The sequence below is a fragment of the Tympanuchus pallidicinctus genome, unplaced genomic scaffold, assembly GCF_026119805.1.
Source record: "Tympanuchus pallidicinctus isolate F22 unplaced genomic scaffold, pur_lepc_1.0 scaffold18, whole genome shotgun sequence".
Taxonomy (NCBI): domain Eukaryota; kingdom Metazoa; phylum Chordata; class Aves; order Galliformes; family Phasianidae; genus Tympanuchus; species Tympanuchus pallidicinctus.
In genome coordinates this window covers 10,928,063-10,947,997 of record NW_026294699.1, presented here as the reverse complement: position 1 = coordinate 10,947,997, position 19,935 = coordinate 10,928,063, and the positions used below count along the sequence as shown (strand labels likewise).

The 19,935-nt window shown below is 49.3% G+C and overlaps 3 protein-coding genes across 12 annotated transcripts in view; 1 reads left to right on the top strand and 2 right to left on the bottom strand.

The window, feature by feature from the left end:
• The window catches only part of RNF216 (ring finger protein 216), a 62,850-nt gene extending 56,365 nt beyond the window's left edge, over positions 1–6,485 (bottom strand). The window contains exons 1-3 of one of the 7 annotated variants that reach the window (XM_052680220.1): positions 6,442–6,485; positions 3,036–3,147; positions 1,856–1,958 (exon numbers count right to left, since the gene is read on the bottom strand). The gene's annotated coding sequence lies outside the window, so the exon portion shown is untranslated. Of the gene's footprint in view, positions 1–1,855; positions 1,959–3,035; positions 3,148–6,258; positions 6,398–6,441 lie in introns of those variants that run through there. The other 6 variants (XM_052680218.1, XM_052680219.1, XM_052680224.1 and 3 more) reach the window with 6 other exon arrangements.
• A 1,478-nt stretch (positions 6,486–7,963) lies between these two features.
• On the top strand, positions 7,964–9,016 carry LOC128078938 (urotensin-2 receptor-like). Its single transcript, XM_052679674.1, has one exon. It carries the CDS (start codon positions 7,964–7,966, stop codon positions 9,014–9,016), a length of 1,053 nt encoding a protein of 350 aa, XP_052535634.1.
• Positions 9,017–11,646: 2,630 nt separating this feature from the next.
• SMURF1 (SMAD specific E3 ubiquitin protein ligase 1) overlaps positions 11,647–19,935 on the bottom strand; it is a 42,651-nt gene continuing 34,362 nt past the window's right edge. For 2 of the 4 annotated variants that reach the window (XM_052679670.1, XM_052679672.1), the window contains exons 14-18: positions 19,022–19,159; positions 18,552–18,672; positions 16,890–17,091; positions 16,028–16,112; positions 11,647–15,302 (exon numbers count right to left, since the gene is read on the bottom strand). In XM_052679670.1, the coding sequence (XP_052535630.1) occupies positions 15,203–15,302; positions 16,028–16,112; positions 16,890–17,091; positions 18,552–18,672; positions 19,022–19,159 (646 nt within the window). In that variant the 3' untranslated portion in view covers positions 11,647–15,202. The remainder of the gene's footprint in view (positions 15,303–16,027; positions 16,113–16,889; positions 17,092–18,551; positions 18,673–19,021; positions 19,160–19,935) is intronic. The other 2 variants (XM_052679671.1, XM_052679673.1) reach the window with 1 other exon arrangement.

Genomic DNA, 19,935 nt, shown 5'->3' with positions numbered 1-19,935 from the left:
AGGAGCAGCACGGCCAAGGTCAGCCAGCAGGCGAGAGGCAGCGTCAGGAATAGCTCCCAGGCCCCTGCAGCCAGCCAGGCACAGCCATGCCCACCAGTCCTGCAGGCAGGTCCTGCACAGCACTCCTTGCAGAGCTCACCTCAGCCCCACCACGCTGGGAGCAATGCACTGCACAGGGCAAAGCCACTGCTCGAGTCATCACACAGCAATGGATTGCTCTGAGGCTGGCTGGGGAGGGAAAAGCCACAGATCAGCCCTGCAGCATCCAATGTGCAGACAGAGGCTAGACAGGTGTCTGCTCAGATCTGCTCCGCAGAGCTCAGTGGCACAGATCCTCTCCCCATACAGCACGCAGCATCAGAGCTCAGCACATTGGTCAGCCAACACCGACTGCCCCGCGCTGTCCTGGCTCCAGCTGGGGCTGTTATCTTCCTTCCCAGCAGCTCTGTGCTGTGGGCTGAGGCTGAGCACAGAGCTGACAACACCCATATTTTGGCTCTTGCTGCACAGTGCTTACACTGAGCTGAGGAACCCGGGCACCAGCTGGGCACCGCTCTGCAGGTGGGGGCAGCCACGCTGTGTGCTATTTGTTCTGCACATCCCATCATTATTTTTCTTTCCTTTTTTTGTTCCATTAAACTGTCTTTCTCTCAACCCATGCGTTTACCCTTTTTTCCCTTCAATTCTCTCCCCCACCCCAGTGAAGGGGGAGGGAGCGAAGGTCTGGGAGGTGCTGAGCTAACCCACTGCCCTTCCCACTTGGCACTCAGACACCGTTCTCCATCGGCAGCTCAGGTTCATCCAGAGAGCAACTGGTTCCTTCAGCATCAAAGAAGAGGTGCAGGAAGTGCTCTGTAAAGAAGCTCAGGATCACAGCTGAGTGCCCCCTGCACATCACCTAAAGATCCACAGAACAGCACCCACTGGCACGGCCACTTCTGTCCAGTGACACAATCACTACTTTTTCACTTGCGTGGCATCAGGCTGCAAAGAAAGTGAGCTAACAAGATCAAAGCCAAGCCAGGGGGCTGCCCTACGTAAACAGCACAACGAAGGCAAGCAAGGCACGTGGAAAGAAGCTATCTCACACCACCTCTGTGACTTTTATGCCTGTTTATAAAGCTACCTATCACAGAGTCCCAGCACAACCATCAGCCTCACAACACAAGGGCAGGATACAAGAACTACTTTAAAAGGAAGGCCTGACAGCTGAAGGCACGCACACCTCCCAGGCACACACACACAGATGTGCCCTCTCCAAAGGCGCTGCTCCCAGCCACCCCAAGCAGGCAGTTCTGCTGCTGGGATGTAAAAGCAGGTCACAGGTGCAGGCTGATTGCTTACACATGAGTCCCCAATCCCACTCAAAATCCCCACAACCACCACGTTTCGTATTTTTAGCCTAACCTAAAAATAGCAGGCAGCAGCACAGTGCATCTACTCCAACTCCCAGCACAGGCAGAAGTTTCTGGCTTGCAGGAATTGGAGCAGAACCCGAGCAGGCTCCCTCCACCTTCTGTTTGTGCTGTAAAAAGCATCTTCAGATGGTGCTGGGATTTAAAGCAACAGTCGAGGGGGATCTCTCCTCCCTGACACAGCATAACCTACTTTTTCCCACTTAGAGCGTTTGAAATCTTGAACTCCCACATATCCAAGATGGGAGCAGACACAAAGTGCTCTTTTCTGGCTCTAGCTCAAGGCAGCAGGATGTGCAGGAAGCACTGCAGGGGAGGTTGGAATTGAAACGCCGACCAAATGGAGGGGGGGAATAAAAAAGAGCAACTTGGAAGAGATGTCAGCAGCATTAAGTGTGTTTCAGCCTCTCCCCCCATACAGCAACACCACTGCTGCTCACCTATGTTGACAGAAGAGCATCAATTCCTGCTTTCTGCCTGCAGGCAGCACCGTGGCTTCTGGTCGCCTGCGAGCAAGGTGAGGTTCTGGCTCCTCTCAAGCTGCTAAAACAAAGAGAAGCTGCTTAAATAATGCATGGCTTGTGACAAGCAGCAAACTGAAAAGCTAAAACTCAGCCCTTAAGAAAAAAAAACCAGCACTGCAAAATAAACTCCGCCTGACCTACTGCTAAGCTTTCAGTGAAACATTTCAAAAGGCTCAATCTGCTGGGAGCTGCTCCTTGTAACAGCTGCCCAGCAGAAGCAGGGAGAGCTTAGCAGTGCTTATCATGCCAAGCAGCCTCATCCCAACTGAAACAAGGCTGGTAAGAAATGCTAAAAGCCTTTGTTTGCTGTGTGTGAGGAAACCACAGACACTGGGTACACCTGGCAAAAGAATGCAGCCAGAGCTGCTCACATCACTACTGCTTCCCCTGCTTACCAGGCTCCCAGTCAGCCCCAGTCCTGTGGCTGAGCCATTTGGTGAGAGGATCACTCAGGCACAACCCTGGGAAGTGCTCCACTGCCATCAGTTCATCTGTTATCACCAAGTACAAACAGAAAGGAACCTGTCTAGCTTTATTTTATCCACCTACAATGGCAGCAGATTTCCCTGTGGGCTTTCCTAAGGAAGGTGAGCTGGTTTTAAAACAGGTGCATTTATTTCCCAAGCTGTGACGGCGCACACCTGGCAGCTCCAAGAACTTTGCAATGGCAGCACTTGCACAGAACCAACATCTCAGGCTCACAGCCCATCCATCTCCCAAGCCATCGCTTTAAAGAACCACATCGTTACGTCTTTATGGTCTGAGAGTGGGGACAGAGCACACAGCACCACGTGAATTGCAGCTCTGTCACTTCCACAACAAGTTTCAATTCTTTCTTTAAGCCTTGACCTCCCACATATGCCAACCAAAGGCCCTTCCCTCTGAGCAGCACCGTTACTGAGGTGCTGGTATCTGAAAGAGACACACTGTGCAGGCACGACATGCACCCATGTGTGCCCAGCTGGTGGTGATGGCACTGCCTCCTCCTCCTCCCTATCAGCCTATGGGGCCACGCAGAAAAGAACAAAATTAGCAACCTCTGTGCCCTGGGATGCATGTGAGAGCGCTTCTCTGCTCTGTGTTCTCTGCTACTTACACCTCACAGAGCGCTCCGGGAGAAAGGATGCAGCATTACCTCTCCAGATCCTCAGTAGTGCTTTTCTTTTCTCTTTTCTTTTTTAAGGAAATCCAAATGTCACCTTTAAAAGCTATAAGATAAGAAAGAAAGTGCAGTGCAACTCTCAGCAGCCGGGTCGCACGCCTTCAGGTTCCCAGCCCAGCCTGGTTTTCTGTTGCAAGCAGAGAATTCAAAGGGTTCAGCGCTGCTCGATGAGTAACGAGGGACTGAGCAGCACAGAGCAGGGGGCTGCAAGGCACTGAGGCACCCTGAGCTGTGGGAGCAGCCAGAGGGCTTCAAAACCACCACAGGCTCCATGGTGGTGCATCGACTTGGATGCTCACCTCCAGCCATCCTTCTGCAGGCGTCAAACATCCCAGGACTGGGGGCTTCTGAAGGGAGCAGCCTCACAGCTCACACCTTATTTACTACAGCAGTGGCCTTTTCTGAGCACTCGCATGGAGGTCAGCCAGGAGCCCGGCATGCTGACACCAACAAACACCCCTGGGTTTATTTCAGCTCGGCCACTTTGCTTCCAGCCCAGCTCTATGGGGTCCTTTCAGTGCCTCTGTAACACAGCAGGGAACCACAGCAGTGCTGCTAATCAGGAAAACGGTGTCACTCAGCAGCAGCATTTCCTGCCCCTCAGCAATTCAGCTTTCCTGAGAATCAGTGCAAATTTGAATTCACCATAAGCTCTTCAGCACCAACTCTGAGGAAACGACATCGCTCTCGAGTTGTTTCCAAACTAAACTTGAGGTTCTGTACAAGTGACAGGAAAGCAGCGGGGGCACAATGATGTCCACCAGTGAGACACAGCTGCCATCCCCACGCTTCGGAGAGCAGAACCCACTCCAGCTTCCAGGATGCTAAGTGCCCCTCCTCTCCCTGCATCCCAGTGCAGGAACTGCCACAGCAGAACAGCAATGAACTTCTCTTCTGGGCTGCTGCTGGTGTCCTAAATCAGCTGCACGCTTCTTGCTGCTGGCCACAGCGGGGAGAGATCCTGCTGAGAGCAGTTGATATCACACAGAGCAGCTCAAAACACATCTATCCATCGACCAAGGCATGTTGTGCACAAAGCTCCAGCGTGCATACAGACTACTGAGGCTATCAGAGCCTTCATTTAGGAACAGGGGCCAACATCTGAATTCAAATACGCTAAAACACAGACTTAACTTTTATCCCCACACCGAACCCACGTGCAAAAAATCAAGCTCCTGACACAAAGAACTAGTGGTGTAGCTCTGACCATCCCAAAAAGAATGTGGCTCTAGCAAGCACTGACACCGCAGCTGAGCCAACCTGCCCACACTGCTCCAGCAAACCACTCACTACGGCTCCCAAAAAACAAACCCAAAGGCACCCACTGCAAATGAATGGATGAATGGGAGCCTCCTCCAGCAGCAACTGGCAGCACCCAGAGGGCTCTGCTTCCCTCTCACTGGGGCCTGTGCTGCTCAGGTGTTGCTAATTAGCCCCCAGTCACACTTCCTGCCTCTCCACGGGACTTGTTAGCAATTTGTGACCAACTTCAAAGCACAAGGCACAGCCGCTAAGAGCCCAGCTGTCAGAGTAGTGCTGGTTCCACACTGCTGGCAGCAACACCCACTGCATTCCCAGCAGACAAAGCATCGGCCTGCCGTGGAATATGGAGTTCTGGGGCAGCTGCAACAGACTGCCAGCACCTTGTTGTAAACCAAAACATACCTAGTCATCAGCAGAGCCCGGCCCAGCCGCTGTGCTGGGGACAGCTGCCCAAGAAGGATGCCTGCAGGCAGGCTGACAGGAAAGCGCTTGAGGAAGGGAAAGTAAAAGGCAGAGGGGAGCCTGTTACTGAAACAGCATTGAATGCTGCTGCAACGCTGCAGGAAGTGGGGGAGCCTCCTTCCAGCCCCAGGAGACCAGGCACAAGCTCCCATCGTGATGACCATTTATTAGCCACTACGCAGACACCCAGCGCACGATGCCTATTAAGATGTTCACTGTAACAACAGGCTTGAGGAGGGGCAACAGAGGTTTGTGCAGCATCGGCCCTAGAAATGAGGAGGCCAGGTGAGAACGGTAAATGCACACATGGGGCTCACCATACAGTTTGCACTGTGCATTGTTACAGCACAGTGCTGTGCAGGAACACACCAGGAACCACTGCAGACTCGCATGCACAGAGCAATGGTCTCACACAGCCCCTCTCTCCCCAGCAGGCTGCAGGCAGTGCACACCTCCCTCTGTGCTCCCCAGCAGCAGGAGGAGCACACTGTAACCCAGCCCTGGTCTGGGTGCCCATCTCACGCTGCTGCTGTTAGGAACCTCCTGCAGTTGCTCCAACAGACGGAGCCAAGCAGCTATTGCCTTCAGGATCGTGGCACAGCACTCAGCATGCTTCAAAACAAACGCAAGAAGAGACTGCAGTTGTAACAGAAATACAGGTGCACGGCAGCACCATATCAGCTTTTTTAATGCGAAACACCATCAGCCCCAAAGCAGGGGCTGCACGACAACGCTTCACAGAGGGGCTGAGCGCTGCCTGGCGAGCACTGGGGAGCTGAAGGGGATGGGGACAGCTGGACTCCACGCTCCACGTGCGTTCTGCTCCCGGTATGAAAGCACTTCGGTGAGATCCCAGATAAGTTGTCGGAGGACACAAAGACGATGATGCTTCTGGTCACAACGGAATGCAAACTGCGAAGCACACGGCTGAGTTTCTGAGTGGGAGCAGCTGCTGCCAGCAGCCACGCAGAAGCAGCCGAGGCTCAGCCACACAGCCACGGGTCAACCTGCCGGGCCCACTCGTGCTTCCTCCAGGACCTCCAGCCTCCCCCCAGCCGCCCCATAGAAGCGCGGCTCCAGAGCCCCCCATCACAGCGGCACCGCGCGTCTGCGAGCTGGGCCGGCACCGCGACCGCAGAGCACGGGGGCAAAAAGGTCTCAGCGACACCGCCCTGAGGAGGTCGGGTTCCCCTCTCACAGCCGTCCTCACGACCGCACGGAGGGACGGGAGAGGCGCCGAACCCGGCCCGGGGAACAGGGCCCGGGACAGGGCCGCAGCCCAGCGGGCACGCAGCGCCGAGCACGGCCCCGGCGCGGCGGAGGCTGCGAGGAGCCGAGGCCGAAGCAGCCACGAGCCCTCTCCGCCCGGCCCGCCGCCGCTCTGCCGCCTCCCGGAGCGCCCCGCACGAGCGCTCCCTCGGGCGCTACTCACCGGGCCGCCACCCTCCCGCCGGCCCCGCTCCATTTAGCCGCCGCTGCCCCGCTCCTTCCGGCCTGCGCGCGGCACGTGACCGCCCCGCCCCGCACCATAGAGTAGAGCGGCGGGAACTGGGGAAGGGGGTGAGAGGAGAGGGACAGAAGGGCGGACCCGGCGGTCCCGTCGCGGAGAACGTACCATAGAGTGCGCGGGGGGCGGTCCTCCGGGCAGCAGCGCTCCGCCCCCATCCGGGCGCTGCGTGGAGGTGGGTGGGGGCCAACACGTAGGGGCGGGGCCAACGCGGAGGGGCGGGGCTAACGGGAGCGCACGTGGTGCCCGGCGGGGCGCCGGCTTGCGGAAAACCCTATAGAACGGCCGCGCCGTCGGGAGGGCTGTGATCTGTATGGGGACCCATAAACTCTGGAGGGAGGAACGTCCCGTGAAATGCTCGGAGATGCCCTGATGTAGGGGGGCACCAAGTCCCTCATGGAGGTCCCGTGTCCCTTGTGGGAGTGACCTGCCAAGTGAGGCTGCAGTCCCAAGCCCCCCTGCCCCATTCAGGTCTCTCTGGGATTCCCCTTCTTCCCCCATTTCTGAGACTTTGCAGGACATCTCTCTCGTCACACCATTCCACTTAGAACCCTTCCAGGATTTCCTTCGCTCTCCCAAATTTAGACCCTTTCTAGGATTTCCTCCCCCTTGATTTAGAGCCTTTTCAAGACTTTTTTCCTCCTAATCTAGACCCATTTTAGCCTCCCTCCTCCCCCCTTCCTGTTTCCAGCACTACCACAGTGTTCCCAAGCACTCTCCAGCCCTCAGCACTCCCACATTACCCCACTTTAGAATCCCACCTAGTCCCCCCTCCCCAAACCAACACACTCCTAAACCCTCCAATCCTGCACCTCTCTCGCTTATCCCATCACTGTGCTTTTTGTACCCAGGGGACGGAGCAGCTCTGGGGGCAGGAGGACACTGTGAGCATTTTGGCAGTGCTGATTTCCCTTTGATACCCAATGCCTTCTTGCAAGGAGCGTGGCCTTTTGCTCTGTGCAGTCCATAGCACAGTCAACTAGCCTGGGTGCACAGCTGGCAGCACAGACCTGGAAGGATGCAGAAGCTTCTAATGTGACTCCAGAGGAGCCTGCTGCATTTTCCTGGCAGCGTCACTCATTTTGTCTCTGCTCAAAGCAGCTTTTTTGCTTCTGCCTTAATGCTGGAGCTACAGGGAAGGGAGGTCCCACAGGGGTGGGTGCCAGCGCATGGTTCCCATTGCCATCAGCTCTGGGAGGGGTTGAGGTGATGCTCTGTTCACTCTTCTCTCCTTCCCATCCTCTAAGAGGGAGAAAAGTTTCTGACATGGAGAAATCAGTGTTTTTTTCCCAATTCCCTCCCAGTGAGGAGCTGTGCCAGCATCCCAGTGGGTGGCAGTGGGAGCAGCCGCCGTGTTCCACCCCGCTGAGGGCAGAGGGACAAATCCCACCTCCACTCCTGCCTCGGCCCTCCCTCGGCCGCAGGAAGGCGGGTGCATGGAGGATGGCTTTTCCAGGCTGTGCAACAGAGAACCACACATTGAAGCTGAGCGCTACCACTGCTGCGGTGCTGCAACTGGGACAACACGACCAGGAGCTGCGGTTCTGCAGTCTGGGATTCCCTCCAGGGCGGTGACCTCAGGGGTGGCTGCTGGTGAGGTCCCGTCCCAGCTGCAAGAGGGGCAGTGAGGATGGAGCCGGGCGCATGCACCCCGGAGCCGTGCTACCCAAAGAATGGCAGCACCTCACTCAACATCACGTCCGATAGTGCTGGCGACCTCCTGGCCACCTCCTTCCTGGGCTGCATCCTGGGCACCATGTGCGTGGTGGGCACGGCGGGGAACATCTACACGCTGGTGGTCACCACCGTCTCCATGAGGCGCAGCGGCTCCATGTACGTTTACATCATCAACTTGGCCCTGGCCGACCTCCTCTACCTGTCCACCATCCCTTTCGTGGTGTGCACCTACTTCGTGCGGGATTGGTACTTCGGAGACCTGGGCTGCAGGATCCTCTTCAGCCTCGACCTCCTCACCATGCACGCCAGCATCTTCATCCTGACCATCATGAGCACTGAGCGCTACCTGGCCGTCGCCCGCCCTCTGGCCACGCTGCGTGGATCAAGGGACCGTCGGCGGGCGCTCGCCTTCCTGGCATGGCTGGTGGCCTTCCTCCTTGCCCTGCCCAGCATGATCCTCATCGACCTGCGCACCAGCCACCGCCACGGGGTGACCAAGCGTATGTGCCACCCCACGTGGCGGATGGGGCCTTACAAGGTGTACCTCACTGTCCTCTTCAACACCTGCATCCTCGCCCCGGGGGTCACCATCTGCTGCGTGTACGCCAAGCTGGCCAGGACCTACTGGAGGTCCCAAAGGGCTCTTGTTGCTCACGCCAAGCACGCCAGCCACTGTCCCAAGCAGAAGGTGCTGTACATGATCTTCAGCATCGTGCTCGCCTACTGGGCTTGCTTTGTTCCCTTCTGGCTGTGGCAGCTCTTCAGCCTCTACTGGCACGAGCGTGGGGAGCGGGGCAGCTCCACCGTCGTCCCCATCAACTTCCTGGTGACCTGCTTGGCCTACAGCAACAGCTGCGTCAACCCCTTCCTCTACACACTGCTCTCCAAGAACTACAGTGAGTACCTGCAGAGACACCACCGGGCTGCCCAGCGGGGCTCCTCTGCACAGCCAGCAGCCCCCGTCCCACCCCCGGGGGGCTCTGGAGAGGATGACTGTGGTCTGTGAGAGGTGGGTGCCCACGGGGCAGAGATGCGGATGCTTTTTCCTCTGTTGTGGTTCGGTGGCTCAGCCCTTTTGCTGAGGGCTGTGACACGTCGTTGCTACCCGGGTGAGGTTGGTAAGATACTGGTTATAGCAATAAAGGATAAAAGCGGGGTGGCTCTGATCACTGAACTCACTCTGAGCCTTTTGATAAACGTGCTTCTTGTCGTTGCGTTTCCAACAGTAGTTCTGCTGAAAATAATCTATCACCAGATTTGTTAGAGGAACCATTTTGCTGGAGGAAACCAGAGCCCCAGCCCCCCTCCCACGTCAGGTGCTCTGGAAGCACTGTTCCCAGTTGGTTCAGGCAGACTTTCAGACCTGCGCCAGGGGACAGTATCTCTGTTATCCACGGGTTCCCGGGGAAGGGTTAAATCTCCCCTTTGAAATCCAATAGAGCAAAGGCATAAGGAGCACTAGGCTCCTTATGGGGGACTCTGAGCAGTGTCCTCAGTCAGTCCCATCTGTCTGGACTCATTTAGTCAGCATCCGATTAACATTCCACTCCAAAGTCTCCCAGACCAAATACTTGCCCGGAACAATCCAATGTCTGTAGCTTTCTTGGACCAAGGTTAGCTCTGTAGAAGAGACCAGGTTAAGTTCACGTTGCTTTCTCATTCTCTCCTCACCACCAAATCCAGGTTTCTCTTGCAGATCTTGTTCTAGAACCCAACCAAATACCAAGAGTGATGCCAGGGTCCCCTGGGTCCTCCAGGAACGTCTCCCTCCATCCCCTCTCTGTACCAGAACCACCACAGCTCAGCCATACGGTTTCCAGGCACAGCCCAACCCCCGGTCAGTTTGCCAGCTGCTTCTGAATCTGGGACAGAGCTCCACAGACTTGGCAGGGCACTGCAGCAGCTGTCTGCAAAGCCACACTTACCCTCCCTTTAAACACTCCTCTTCTGCGGTCCATAAAAGCCAGGTTGTGGTGGAAGGAAAAAAGAAGTCATTCTTAACCTGTTGATGTCTCAGCCCCCCTTCTGTCATCTCACAGCCAGCCCCGAGGGCTCCAGGCAGATTTTCTTTCATTTCATGTCAAGCAGAGCACAGGTCCCAGGTTAAGGGTCTCCTGCTCTCCGGGGGGGGGGATGGAAGCCACGAAATAATGCTCCAGTTAAGGCTGGAAGGGGATCTGCAGGACACGTGGGCACTGTTTGCATTATTCACTCAGCCACTAACTGCAAGATTGCAGACAGGGGTTATACATTTAGGCTTGATGTTATTTCAAGTCAGCCAAATCAGGAAGAGAGGCATTATCCCTTCCTGCCCCACCGCACCTAAAGGGATTTTGTCTGTAAGTGTTCGTTGGCAAAGCTGTAGGATTTTAGCATTACCCTAAGTCACGTGTGAAAAAAATGCCTGAAAAAGTAAATGATGGGGAGGGTTTATAGCTAGGAATCAAACTGCAAACCACCAACAGAAAAAGAGGTTTGTCAGCAGAAAGCATTCATCAATTAAAATACATTCTGCTGTACCTTGGTCAAGCATCTCTTAGTGTACAGCAGGGGCTGCCTTCCCCCAGGCAGGCGGGGAGCCGAGGACAAGGGAGCATCATCATAAATCAGAACACAGATCGCCACTCCTAGACCAGAACTCCTCACAGACTGTTTTTGTACATCCTGAAGAAGGAGGCAGAGACTGGAAAATTTAACCTGAGGAATTTAATCGACCTGCCAAGCTTCTGCAAAAGAGTGAATTACTTAAGTTCAGTAACATTTCTTAAGAGAAATGGTGATTTGTTAATCAGTTTCCCAAAAGCTGATGCAGTGCAAGAGTCCCACAGCAGCCCCTCTCCAACCGCTAGGTCAGACTGGAGAATCACTGCGATGGTGCGTTTGGCCATGCTGTGAAGTTGCTCACAGAATATATATTTTAAACATGAAGAAAAACAGAATCTACACAGATGAAGGAAACCCCAGCTTTCAGCTTTGGGAGGGAAGGCTGTGCTGCAGCACTGAATCATGCGTGCTGACTGCCAGCGCTGTCTGCATGCAGGCTCATACCCCTGTTTCTCCGCTCACAGAAGTACAGGAAAGCAAAGATTCATCAGCATTAATTAATCTTTCCCCAGCTCTCATAAAGAGGAGATATATTTTTTTTCCCCCCTGAAAACTGAAATTTTGGGAAAGTAACAGAACATAAAAGAGGAGAAATGGCTGAAGGCTGGTAAACAGTCAGAGAAGGAATAAGATGAACACACTCTCTTGAAAGGACGAGTTTTAGCTGAGCCATCTATGTAAGCTGTGAAATCAGCTGCATTCTCACAGCTTGTCCACTGAGCCACCCCAGCTTCCCACTGCAGGTACCTGAACTGAGCACAGGATGAGGCAGTTCTGTCAGACAGCGCTGATGCTCACGGTCACAAGTCTGGTCGCTGCCAACAGCAGCAAAGCCTCATCGCGCTGCGCTCCGGGTCTGTAAAACAAACAGGATTATTTATTAACCCTACAGAGTTTCTCGTTGTTGCCTCCTTCAACACCGTGACTCCGTCCCCCATCCTCATCTCCTGCTGAGCTCCCTCACATTTCATGATGAGGGTATCAGTTCCCTGTGGCTTCCATAAATACGTTAACGAAGCAGTGGATACCAAGTGTTTAAAGTTGTGAGTTTATTGCATATGTAACAAAAATGAACATGACCTCCTGGGTCCAGCCTACTATACAATCACTGTTTATTCCAGCTGGTTCCATAACCACATTAAATAGAACTGGTATTTCTTTAAATACTTTGATTTAGACATAAAATGAAACATTAGTGTACAACTTTCACAAAATAAATCTGCAATAAAAACAGTGGGAAGAATAACAAGGATAGCAGCAATACTTAAACATGACATTACAAAATAATAAATTAAAAAAATACATTATAAAGTGGTCGAGGAACAAAAATCAACAAATTAAAAACAGATCCATACTGTGTTTCTGGGAACTTGCTGTGCCACGCGGCCCTGAACCTGAGCTACAGAGGGCCCTGGTGGCCAGATCACTAATTTACAAAACCTATTGGATTTCACAACCACCTCAACTTGAACAAAGTACATACTGCTGAGCAAACGTTGATTTCACCCCCTGGAGCTTCAAGCAGCCTTTCTGAAGCAGGGTCCTGTCTCACATAATGCCCAAGTTAATGCCAACATTCATACAACAGCCTCATTTCTTCCCGATTTAAAGCACGAGCAAAGTGGTGGTTTCCTACATCCCTGAGCATATAGTATAGGCTGATGAGCAGTATCAGGGCAAGCACTGAAGGTCTGTGCCAACGGACCAGCTTTTAGGTTTGCCTTTAGGACAGGAACGAAGGACACATCGTCCCTTGTATTTCCTTCAGGTCTGATCCAAGACGCGTGTGTGCACAAGGTGGAACGTGGAATGACTGAACGAACACCGGACTTCATGTTATTCTTTGGGCAAGTTTTGAGGAGTAGCAATCAGTTCAAGTGCTGGCAGACCAAGTGGGAATGAGCACACTCACAGATTCAGACAGCTGAGGTTATAAGAACAGCGTCCAAGACCTCATAGAGTCAACAGCTTGAGCCATGCAAACTCTTGTTTGCGTTTCATCCTTCCCTGGCCTTGAAACCAGCCACTGGAAGAAGAAATCATGGCTTAAAACCCATACTGCCTTGCTTCTTTATTTCCTCCACCCATCCACCATCCATCCATCCAGCTTTAAGGCCTGCCTCAAACGCATGTACAGAACAACACAAACAAAAGGTCTTTATCATCACTGAAGTGGCACGAAGTTGCGAAGACAACACGATGGGAGAGGTGGTGAAGCTGCATAAAGAACTAAAACAATTACAAAGACGGTGCCCTACTCTCATTACTGTCAGCAAGGAGGAGGTACCTTGACGAGGGCTTTTAAACACAGCAAACAACAATCCTTGCCTATTCTTATTTTGTGCATTCAATAAAACACTGACCTAGGAAAGACATTAGGAACTATCATATGTCAACTGTGTCGCTGACATAAAGCTACTTGACCTACAGATTTCCAAATCAAGGGCCTTCACCTGCACCTCACTTGGTTTTTACCAAGCATGTTTTAGAGCTTGCGTGATAGGATTTCTGTTAGTGGTGGGCTTCAGCATCTGTTTTTTCAACTCTTTTAGTGATAAATCCACATGAGACTCCATGCAAAGCTTTTGGGCAATAATCCACGTTGTGTTTTTCCTATCTGACTGGTTTATTGCACATCCAAATGTACTGAAAGGATTAAATACACTCTATGGACAGGTACGACTTCACAGCCATTTTGAAAAGCCAGGGCCACGGGGATTCTGCTGCTCAGCCCAAGACTGCACAGACGTTCATCTACAGACACTTCTACTTCCCTTCTCTTCTGCAAAACACACACAGAATTTCACTCGTGTCCCAACAATCAGTACTGCAGAAACTGGTCCCCATTTGCAACAAGAGCACGGGTGTAAACATCCTCTGTCCTGTACAGTCTCGCTGGATGAGCGCCCGGAGCGACCCTGTGCAAATCTCACACTATGGTACAACTTTACACCTCCAATGCAATCCTGACTCCCACCCACAAATCACAAGAATGGTGGTCAATGGAAACAAACAAACAGAACCGAGAACGATGCCAGAATTTTTGACGGGTGTCTACTTTCTGTCCTAGCACAGTTTAAAGCTATTATCAAATTCAATTTTAAAAAGACAAAATAGAAGTATTCCAGTAGACATCTTCTAAGAACAATCTCTTACCCACAGCTGAATTTCAATGCACTATTCCATAAACAAAAACATCTGTTAAATGTTTCAGTAATGAATTTCTCTAAAAATCAGGCTTGCCAAAGAAAAAAAAAATCCTATACAAGCAAGCCTGCTTTACTGAAGTTTAGACATGTTTGACAGATAACTGGGTCTTTCTGAAGCCGTGTTATTTGTTAAAATACTGTCTCATCTCAGAGTGCAAACTGGAAAAAATGTTAGTGATTCAGGTATTTGATTTGCTTTTGTTTCCCTCGGGAAGTTATCTTAGCCATGTGTTAGAGAACCAACCTTTGAATATTAGTTTCAGGTATTTGAAAAAATAGCCTCCTATGGCTCTCTGGGGAAATTCTTATCCTTACAGAACTGAAGTCGTAAATCCTTTCAATAGCTTTCCATAACATTTAAAATGGATTCACTGTATAGTTACCCTTTTACCACAGCCTCCAAACAAACCTTTCACAAGGCCAAGAACTTCAGAACAGAAGTCAGCTCTGTTGATTGAGCGTTCGGCCGTTTCCACTTTGAGTCTTCCAATATGAAGTCACAAAAACATTTCAGGTAAAACAGTGGCACAGAAATCACAGCTTTGAAATTGAATAAATTTTGTCCTCTGTCTCCTCCTCACAAAGCTTCTCTGCAAGGTAATTATATCTGAGCAAACTACGGAAAGTAATTCTGCAGGAGGAAATAACTGCTTTCATGTGCAAAACAATTAGGTTTCAGCCAGGACAACCAAAAAGAAATCATACAATACCATTTGAGCTGTCCCCAATTCTTTTGCTTTTCTCAAGGTAAGCCGCAGCTTCCACTGGGAGCTTCCTGCTAAGGCAGAACTTGGATTTCTTTGCCTTTCAGTTAAATGCTCATATGGAGGTAATTTCTGCTAGGAGTTCGCTTTTTAATCAAGTGTTCAGAATGTGCAATGCAAATTCTTGTGCCAGTCAGACACTCCGCACCCACTGGACTCTATGGGGTTCAAGCTTGATTTTAGACAAACTAACCAGGCACACCAACCCATCTGCATGTCCTCAGCAAATCAAGCTCATTCTGAATTACACTGCGACTCTCCTATTAAAAAAAACAAAACCCACAGGGCATCGACCCTATCACAATATGTGTTACAAATCTAGCAGAATATCCTGTGTATCCAAAGCCAAATGCTGGACTTGGCTGCATTTCATTTTATGGGGGATGGAAGAAGAGGGAAGGGCTTATTGTAACAAAGGAGAAAAAGAGTTGGAAACCACCAACAAAAGCCCCTGCCCCCACCATCATCCACCAAGAGTGGAAGGGAAACAACCCATCTCCAAGTTGTCCAGAGTTCCGGTGCTTCAGACAGCTTAGCAGGAAGGTCACAGCAAGCTTCTTCTAGCTTTTGATTTGGTGGTCCATGAGCTAGCATCTGTTTCCTTTGGTTGCTTTTTCACTCCACAGCAAACCCACATGTCTCTTCCACAGCTGTCAACAGCTTCTCGTAAAGCTTCTCATATGACTCATAAGGCGGAATGTCAATCCGGTTAAAGCTGGGGATAAAGTAGCAACACATTGCAGGTCATGAATCTAACACATCTACTGCAATAAAAAACAAACAAAAAACCAAAAACCCTCACATGCAAACCCCAGATTAGCTACAGAAAGATAGCATTTGTAAAATCAACATCAAAGCCTCAGCCCCTTCAATGGCCAAAGGAGGAACATCAAAGAAATAACTGTACTGCTGCAGCAGGAATCTCTTACTTGGGCTGGGTCTGGGAGGAGGAGATGCAGGAGGCTGCATAGAAAGCAAGACACCAGGCAGGCCTGCTCCTTGCTCTGCCTGAAGACAATCTGTGCTTCTAGTCAAATGATTTCCTTTCCCTAATAGAGTGAGGCTTCCATACGAGAGCTCAGTTCTGTATCAAATAGCATTCTTTTCTTACATTTTACATCTAAAAACTACTCTTTCTAATCCCGAATGAAGATTCATTGCTATGAGCAATTTATCAGTGAATACTTTTGCTGAAATATGTGGAAATTAACATCTCACTATCAGAATAATCAATTCTGGGGCAGAGAAAAACCACAGATGGTATAGAAGACATAAATCAAGCAATAAGAACTTAAGTCAATTATTTTGCAGGCTGCAGAGTACAGGTATTTCCAAGCTAGCAGAACAGACTTGGATTCATCTAAGCACATCACACGGATTTATCCATAGCCAGGACTGAGATGGCTTCTTTTAAGACAAAGCAGAAACGTTTCATCTTACCAAGTGTGGGCTTTTGGAAGGTTGTCTGTGTTTGCATCTATTAAATGGATGGTAAACAATCTGGGTCCTGCAGCGCCTGTAGAACCTTACAAACAGACATTCTAGTTAATGCACTTCAACAAAACAGCATTAGTGCACACATATGTTGCTATTTATAAAAAGGCAAGAGAAAACTACAGTTCCAGATGCAGATATGAGTATGCTATGGGCAAAGCCTGTGGGTCAGACTTGCAGCTGGTGAAGAGATAACAGAAATGATGGGTCTTTTAATGACAACAAACTTGCAGCCCAGTATTTGGGAAAGCAGTTAAACTTCACATAGTCATGCTTTCAAAAATGAAAAGGCTCAGAAGTAAGAAGACTTTCCTTGCAAAACAGAACTCTGTATTTGAATTCTGAAGATCAGTCTGCTGTCAGCTTACAACAGTCTGGGACACTGCTACCTTTTCTGACAACAAGAAGTGCAACTTTCAGGAAGTTGCTTTAAAGCCTGATGGTCTGTTGCCAACCATCAATGGGAATACACTTCTCATGAAAAAGAATTGTTCAGGCTGCTCTATAATCATGTACATGCTTTCATGCAGTGATTCTAATGCCAGTCCACAGAACTGTAAGAGACTGATAAGCCAGTATTGACACCAGCCTAAGTGCTACATGAGGACAGGCTGCTCAGCTTGCGTGACTTGTCAGCAACAACTAAAGCGATCACCAGCAGCCACTGATAAATGCAGAACTGCTCTTGGGATGAAAAGTTTGCAAGTGATCGAACTATCCAGCAACATGCTGATATTCCAGAAGGGCCCAGCAAATTCCACACCATCTTCCTCCCACTGCATGTTAACTCAGCCTCCACATCAGTCACCTTGTAAAGCCTTGAAACCTTGAAGTGGGACACGCGTCGAACCCGTCACAAACTGCAAAAGCCTTGCCCTTCTTTCTTCATCAAATGTTTCCACCGCTTGCCAGAACCACTTCACAATATTGCTATCTGCCATGCAGTGCTTCAGACGTGTGTTTGACTTCCAGTCATTCAGGTCTATCTTATCCAGGCCTCCTATGATTAGCTGTTAATGCATTAGAAAATGCTTTAACGTTCAAAGTCATTTCAGGTTTGCAGCTATGAAAACATACATGGAGTCATTTCACAAATCCCAGCATTCTTTATGCACTTGAGCCACCTTCCTGGTACACAGTAACGCTCCAAAACAGTTTAGAACAGGAAGTAAATCTCCCCAGTTAATCTGCAATGAAACTGAAGCCCAGGATTACACCAGAACTGGAATTTTCAGAAGTCAGAGTCAAATGCCCATTCAAGACCTGCTTTTTAAATCTAGCTACCTGAAAAGTACAGTATATCTTCATGAGGACACAGCACAGACTTGGATGAAGTCTGAGTTGACACTGAGTTGACACAGACACCGTTTTCCTGATCTGCTTTGTCCTAGAGCTGCTAATAACCCACTACAGGGAAGTGCTGCTCAGCTTATGGTTACATCCTAATTGGTCCGTTGTCCACAGCTGACCACTCACTACAAAAACTTTGCAGCTGTTTTTTGCTGTTGTTTATGAGAGTGTCTGACACAGACCAGACAGATTGCTTCAATCTCTTTTCCAGATGAAACCAGGTTGCAAAATATTGAAAGAGGAAGTCATTATTGGCCGTGAATCTAACCAGCTACCCTGGCAACGACAAACAAATGGCATACGGGAGTCATCATCACTCAAAACAAAATGTGTGTCATATTCTAAATTTCCCATAATATTCCACAGTGAGTATTTCATTCTAAGAGCTGCCATTTAGCAGCTTTTTGTGCCACCAAGATGGTACCCACTTAGACTAATTTACAGTATCAGGGCAGTTGTGACCATCCTAATTTGGACAGTATTGAAATATTAATTGGATTTACAATCTGCCTTTTCAAACAACTAACTCATGGAACACAGTAACTTCACCTGAACAATTGTGTGCACAAACTACTACCATTGAACTATTTCTTCCAGTACCTCAAACAGTCTACTGCCTTCTTTAAAATAATACACAAAAAGTAGGAAGAAAAACGGTGTAGAACTCTACAGCTCAGGATTAATCGCAAAGACAAATTAATTTTCTGTGTGCTGTCTCACTTCTACTTTAGCTGCTGTAAACCATGACTTCTGTGTCTATAGAAACAGACGTATTAAAACAGTCATTGAAGAAAACAAGCAGTGGGGCAAACAACAGGTTAGGTCTTGCCAGCAGCTCTTCAGGCTTGCAATGCTCCCTGTCTCTGCCCAGACCACCTGCTTTGAGCATTATGCCTGCTTACACAACACGGTGTATTTGTCTTCCCTGTTCAAGCAGTCCTCTCACTAACATTAACCCAAAGCAAGTCTAGAATAAAACAGAAAGCGTTTGGTTAAACAAATGCACAGCCTTCTGGTAAATAAATGGTGATAAATGGTGTTGTTACTTATTTTCCAATCAGTGCTTGGGCATGGAACGTACGAGTTAGGAACTGATATTCCAAGCGGATAAAATGCGTACCTCAAGTTCCTTCTGGTCAAAAGGCTTGAGGAGATGCTGGGGAATGAGTTCGTTAAAACCTTTCTGCAGAGCCAAGAACTGTGCTTCTATGCCCCTCATAAATCGCCAGTTCACGTACAGCCTGGGGGAGGAAAAAAGTCAGGGTGATAAGCTGGGTAAGACTGGGCTTTTTAGAGCAAGGCTGGAAAAGTTTACAGAGCAAGTTTTAAAAGACAGTTTGTTGTACGAAAGAAGTTATTATTAATTCCTTTTGCTATCAGCATTTAATTATTACACCATTAACAGACAACACAAAGTACAATTTACAGCTTCTTCCCAGGCTCTACTATGGTAGGTGGCATGAGAGCAGGTCGTTTATGACTCAGCTATTTCCCTCTGAAATACCCAATATCGTCAGTTCCACCATATAAAAAAAGCACTGCGTTCGCTGCCTTCCTGTCACTGCAGGATACGTGTTTGTTCTGCAATACCTGACATATTCTTTCTTGTTCTCTTCTGTCACTGGAATGTTCCTGCCGTTTGGTTTGAGTTCGTGCTGTAAAATCCTTCCGAAAGCATTGTGTTCCACACAGAAAGTGTGGTCCAGAACCGGGGTGATATCGTTCTCTCTAACAAATGAAAGACAGAAGGGACACTTTGTATTTCTGATCACTTGCAGGGGCGATGCTGGCAGCTCGTTATTTGAACACACTCTTCAGGATAAACCCAGTAACCATCAACCTGCATTCCACACCACCAGAGGAAGCTGCCACAACCACTGATTTCTGTATGGCTTATTGCCTGCTCATCAGAGCCCATCAGAGGTGTCGTTCTCCCCACTACGACTGTAGCAGTATTTGGGATAATGAATAAGTAATTAAACCCTAAACACACACAGACAATGATCCCATTTGCTATCTTGTACTCAGTGAAGCACAGAAGAAATCAATTATTTTATTTTCAATAACACACCAATAGCTTTAAACATAAATTCAAAACAGTCTTTATGAAAAAGTGACAGTGCAGAGCAATGCTAAAGAATCCCAAAGCTACACTTAGTGATGATGGATTTTGTTCTAAATTGTACAAGTACAAAGTTCAAATTAATTCAATTTATTTTCTTTTTAATCAAAATTAGTTTCCCTTCTTTTTTTTTTAATTTTAAATCCACGTTTTCTTATGGCCAAAGGTTGTACTTCCAAACTCAGGAGAGTTCTGAGGATTTTGATACTGTAGTATTCTACCACACTCATGCAACACTTAAATTAGAACCTAATTTACTACAAGGAGGCCTAACACAGCTCGCATGAGCATTTTTTCCTCCAATACCTTGAGCTTTTTGGCACAGAAATTGTTACTCAGGAATCCTGTACTCATCTCCCCCACTACTGACGCTTCTATTTTC